Here is a 6,000-nt window from a genome sequence, read left to right on the forward strand (position 1 = left end):
GTGCTGACCTTTGACACTGCTGCTGATATTTGGGTGTTTCCTTAAGTGCGTGTGTCCAACACAAAGCATTCCTCTGCACTCTGCTTGCCCTCACCAAAACAAACAGCTCCATCAGGACTAAAATGAGAACCAGATTACGCAGCATGGCCGGCAGCCTGAAACAGCCGCCGCACACTTTGGAGGCCATATCAGTGACCTTGTCAGCTAGATGATACTGTACATACAAAACTGCATGCGCCAGACACAAAAACAGTCACAACTCTGTTTCCTCTCTGGGTCTGCCACCAAAAACTGAGCTGCTCCTCTGGCACTATACACTCCGTCAGTAGAGGGCGCACTAGAGCTCAAATTGTGCATAAAACAAAAATGACAGGAAGGTTTTCCTATTACTGTGAAATAACAAAAAAGAATGAACATAACAGCCAACTGCAGCATCTGGAAGAAAGTAGAAATAATGATATTCACCACGGCATGCGCCTTATGAAATAAACAGCTCAAGATGTAAAAACATTTCTAACCGCTGTCTCCTAACTGCAAGTTAGAATCTAACTTTTCAGAGATGATTAAACAGACACTCAACCACAGAAATCAAACTTCTCGCTGATCACACTCGGGCCTGCCTGGTGGATTCTCTCACTTGTCCCACTTATTAAAGCTCTTTTTTTCCGACCTGAGCAGCAGCTGCACAGTGTCCTAGAAAACAACATTTACCTGGACCAGGGTCATTTGAGAGCCGAGGGCCAACAGGATTTTCTCCGTCTTGGTGGGATACGGGTTGTCCCGATGTTTATAGAGCCACTGCTTTAGTGGCCTCGCCATGTCCTGCAAGGCCTGGCGTTTGTGTCGCACTTTGCCCCCGCTGGGACGACCCCTGTATAGCACAGGAAGAGAGCCGTGCATCAGCACCATGCAGGTTCTAAAGGTAAACGCGCACGCACACACACCCACACACACACACACACACACATGCAACCTGAAATCTGACCAAGACAATGACACTGAAGTTATTTTCACCCTAAAGTTTGGGTATTTGTTGCTCATGTTTTTTTTTGTTTTTTTTGTGCTCCCGTCATGAAATGATTCAAATTTTCATGACAGGGTTTTTTTTAAACTCACTATTACTAACCCTACTCTTACCCCCAACCCTAACCATAACCACCCCCCACCCCCGCGCTTCACTTTTAATTTCGTGCAGCCATCACGGAACGTATTACAATGAATTTGTGCTGCCGTGACGAAAATGCGGCGCTTTTTGTGACAATATCATAAACCAATAAATGAATGTATAGTTCATGCTGCTGAATCACGACATGCCACGACACCAGGTTGTACTTTGTTTAATCAGCATCACCGACAGTACTGAGGGTTGTATTTAATTATCTTTTCCTCACGTAAGAAAATCAGGATGATGCTGTGTATTAAAAGGACTGAAAACAATGTTTTGCAGCTGTGAAAGTGAAATTGTGTGATATTCTTTGTGCATGCTTTAAGCAGATCTCCAGCTGCCCATGTCTGGAATCCAGTTGTTCACTTCTGTGGCTCAAAAACTGGATACTCAATCGTGACATGCTATAGTGTGTAATCTGTGGTTATGCTGGTGTTGTAGAATGGAGTGGCCAATCAACAATATTTTCAATATGTTAAAATTAAAAAAATCTTCACGTTGTGACACATGATGATCTTACAAATGTGAATACATAGATGTAATCTGTGCAGATAGGGGATGTCTTTTACTTTAATTTTACAAACAGCCTTGGTTTTTAGCATTATTAGAAATAAAACATTTCTGCTTGAATGTGAATTTGACTGTGCAATCACTCTGATGCCAGGATACATTTACAGGATAAAATTAAAATACAATGCAGATTGTTTTCTGTTTTGGAGCAGAACAATTTCATTGACCAGACCAGGCAAGAAACTGGAGCAGTCAGTGTGTGTTCAGAGCTCACTGTTCACTGACCTCTTTAAATCTCCTCTCCAAATAATAATTTACATCGATAATCCCATGAAAGGCATGCTGCACTCTTCAAGAGACAACAGCATTTAAATACTAACAGACTGTAACTTTGTATCCACGACTTGTTGTAACCACAGACATTAGAGCATTAACTGCACACAGTACTGCTCTGAACATGCCAAGAAGTTCCCATGTCATGGGCCTGCATTCAGTGTTGCTTGTCATCAGCAGTAACCTGGTGTATAGTCGTGCATAACACTATGACACACAACTTTAGATGGACAATCAGGCCTGATTCTGATTTTTGGAATGGATATAGCAATCAGAGCTATAAATCAGTTATTTAAGGCTACCTAGAGCCATCTCCCACTTTGATTTCCTTCCTGATTTCAAATCTCAAAAATATCTTTTGTTGAAGATCATGACATACTTGTCATGTGTTTCATGTTATGGAGGAGGATCCTATGCCTACTATTTTTTCACCCTGATTCAAAAATCAGGAAGGTCCCATTTAATGCATATTGTACCCAATTATCCTCGTTCACACACGTTTACATAAGATTATGCCCCAATCTGCATCGATTAAATCCGATTTTTCACTTTTTTTTAAATCATAGTTCATCCCGACGACACAATTTTTTTTTTTTAAGTTGAAAGCCTTCCTGATTGCTCTCGGTGTTCTATGACACTACATTTACTGCTGACTGCATCCAATTGAGTTTCCTTTTTTTTTGTTATTATTGCCAAAATCATAGAGAACCAGTTGTCAAAAATCTGTACTGAGAGATGGGCCTTAGTCACACAAAGTGAAAACTCTGTACACTGTGCAATTTTCTCATCCAAAGCACTACAATTAAATAAAGACAGAGAGAGGGTTAAAAGAGAGCAAGCAACAGCACAGCAGTGAGAGACTGAAGCAGACAGAATGCTGCTGAGAGCAGCCACTCGCACTTTATTTTTCACTGCATGTCCCACAAACCGCCAACATGGTGCAGTGAAACAAACAAAAACACTTTTTGCACAAGCCAGCTGTTTTGGCCACATTAACATTTCACACCAAGAGAAATGGCTCAACAACAATGTACGTGCCACAGTCACATTTAAAACTGCACACAAACAGAGTAATTCTACGACAGAAAACAGATTTATCCCATTATACATGCTATAAAAAATATAAATTCCCTGAATAATGAGGCCACCAGAAGCTCCTTGGTGAGAAAAAGACAACATATGAGTCTCGAAAGAAATATTAAAGCTGTTCTTGATTTACACTATGACTGCAGACTGACTTGGCTGGTGAGGGTTTGAGCTTCACTTAAAGCTTGAAGAACCTGTAGATGTCAGTGTGGTGCCACACTCTCTCACTCTCTCGCTCTCTCTCTCTTACTGCACATGTAACATATTTCACTGTGACCTTAAGCATGCCTGAGCCTGGGTCATGTTCCACAAATATTTTTCTGGTAATCTCTGTCTGGATGAACATTGTAAAGGACATTTTACTGTGTGTTTTCATCTTCACATTAAACACTGGCCCTGAATGATTTCATATTTTTATTAGTGCCCACGCTTCCTTTGAGGCGGCACAACTTCACTTCAACATCTTACTGATGCTCTCTGTCATTCTCTCTCTGAGCAATTTAAATAAGACATGAAAAGTATTTTACAACGCTTTTATTTTACACCTTGCCTTGTCTAGTATATAAAAGAGAAATAAAAAAAATAATTAAATACATGTTAAAAAATACATGTGGCTGAAGGTCAAAGTTATTTTTCTGGAATGTACGCATACTTCTATTGTCCTGCTGATTTTTTTTTTCTTTCTTTCTTTCTTTCCATTTCTAGCTTGGGTGTGAACATCAATACCAGACTGAGATCAGTTAATATGAATCCATAAGCGTCTGTCCCTTAGATCCTGCTGCACAATAAATCCACCTGGTAGCAGAAAAATTAAGATTTATATCTTTATATTCTTTAGGTTTGTTTTTTTAAAACAAAATTAATTGTTTTTACAAATTTTTGAAGAACCTTCCCTGATCTGCGCGTTATGGTTTTGGTGCGTAAATGCCTCATTACGTATCCGCTCCAAAGGCGTTTCATCAACTACAACTGTATTTTTTAAAGAGGCTCGGGTATCCAAAAAATTAACGGAGCAGAAGTGCTGAGTGAAATAACCGTGAAAATGAAATACTTATTAGGAACCACTGTGGTTCCTCGGGTCGGCCGTTAAATAGAGCAGAGAAGCTCCACGTACCCGCTGCGTCGGTGCCCGATGGCCTGGGTGTCTCTGATGCTCTGTCGGCTGGACAGGAGGTCTGGATGTTGCCCGTCGATGACTTCCAGGTAATTTCTGCTGCTCATTTCTACTTCGTTCGCCTTCTCTTCAAACAGGACCTGACTGCTGAGCTTGTTAAACATGATGGTGTTCATCTTTGGGCAGATATTTTCCCGATTTGTCTGATGCATAAATAAATAAAAGAATGAAACCCTCCTGGAATGTGTCACAGTGTCTCCGTGTCTGTCCTGTGGAACAAATTTGAATATTTTACTAAACACGTATAGTGCATATATATTTAATGAAATTTAATGTTGCTGTTCACAATTCACAGGGTAAATGACTTAAAGCTTTAAAACCGTAATTAATATATATATATATATATATATATATATATATATATATATATATATATATATATATATATATATATATATATATATATATATATATATATATATTTCATAGAAATACATTTGTCCTGGTCGATACATACTTGTAGAATATTTTATAATTTGATATTTTCACTGTAATCCACATTATGTCCTTTACACCAGTCTGCAACTTGTTTCAGTGAAAACGCACCGTGCGTAACTGCGCTGCTGTGGTGCGTCGATATAAGATTGCTTTGAGTAAACATTTACTGCAGCAGTCTGGAAATCTACTTCATATTTGTACAAAGGGAGATGGCCCAGAATCATATAACATGCTGGCAGCAAAAATATTTTTCAAAACAAGTCCAGAAAAATATGCAAAAATTCTGAATTATTTCAAGTCGTCCGTAATTGCGCACGAAAGGATTACATTGGAGTTTTTGTCAAACCACATTTCATATCTTCAAAAAGCCTTTTCCAGAAACCAGAAGCAGTCTATTAAAAGAAAAACAACAGATCTCTAGTCCGTGTAAATCTGAAGATGCGTAATTGCAAATCCAGTTCCAAGTAACTTTGTTGACTTTAACGAAATGTTTGGTTTGCGCCTCACTGATTTGAGTAGTCTTGTAAAAGAACAAAAGATAAATTGAAAATGATGAGGTTTGACGATCCTCATCGTTTTCTGCACTGTAGAATAGCTGAATGCATGATGGCGTTAAATCTGGTTTTACGCGCGGTGATGCGCCTCCAGCAGTAGCAGCTGTCAGGTGTTAAATGGTGATGTAAACAAACGGCCAATAATATCCACTGCAGACAGTGACACGAAAATTCAAACAACACATTACATTGCATATTTGAATTTACATTTGTTGTTCGTTGGTTTTAACATTAAAATATTAAAGCAGAATAACGTGGACAGAAAACCTCCAAAGTGCTTTTTTTTTTTGTCTCCGTGCTGAACATGAGGGTCAGTGGGTCTCGGTCCGTTACCTTTTCTGGCTCCCTCCTGCGTCTCTGGGTTGTGCAGAAAATAATCCCGTCTGCAGTAGCCCATTCCCCGCTCACATGTTCCCGTCCTGAGATCCAGAGCTCAAACCGCACGGACCGCCGTCTCCTCCTGCATTTTATCCGGCGACCTGCGAAGCGCTGCCCGGGACTCTGAATGCTTCACCCTTCTCATGTTTCTGACGCGCAGCCCGAGCCTGCGAACATAGAGTGGATGGTTTATACCGGTTCAGGGGTGAAGAACCAGCAGTGAGGTAGGGAGGGAGGAGAGCATCATACGGGGGGTGCCTGTCTCAATCATTTTATTTGCTTTGGAAAAGTTTAATTACGTCTTCAAAAATCATCTATGCGTGCAACCAATTTGAAAAACCTTCCCTGAAATGATTCAGAGT

At 40.0% G+C, this 6,000-nt stretch overlaps 1 protein-coding gene across 1 annotated transcript in view; it reads right to left on the minus strand.

Moving 5' to 3' along the window:
* Window positions 1-5,800, minus strand: part of mkxa (mohawk homeobox a) — a 50,097-nt gene extending 44,297 nt beyond the window's left edge. The window contains exons 1-3 of the mRNA XM_034172047.1: window positions 5,594-5,800; window positions 4,209-4,477; window positions 712-871 (exon numbers count right to left, since the gene is read on the minus strand). Coding sequence (XP_034027938.1) covers window positions 712-871; window positions 4,209-4,420 — 372 coding nt within the window. The 5' untranslated portion in view covers window positions 4,421-4,477; window positions 5,594-5,800. The remainder of the gene's footprint in view (window positions 1-711; window positions 872-4,208; window positions 4,478-5,593) is intronic.
* Between the last annotated feature and the right edge of the window lie 200 nt (window positions 5,801-6,000).

This window comes from Thalassophryne amazonica, chromosome 1 (assembly GCF_902500255.1).
Source record: "Thalassophryne amazonica chromosome 1, fThaAma1.1, whole genome shotgun sequence".
NCBI classification, from domain to species: domain Eukaryota; kingdom Metazoa; phylum Chordata; class Actinopteri; order Batrachoidiformes; family Batrachoididae; genus Thalassophryne; species Thalassophryne amazonica.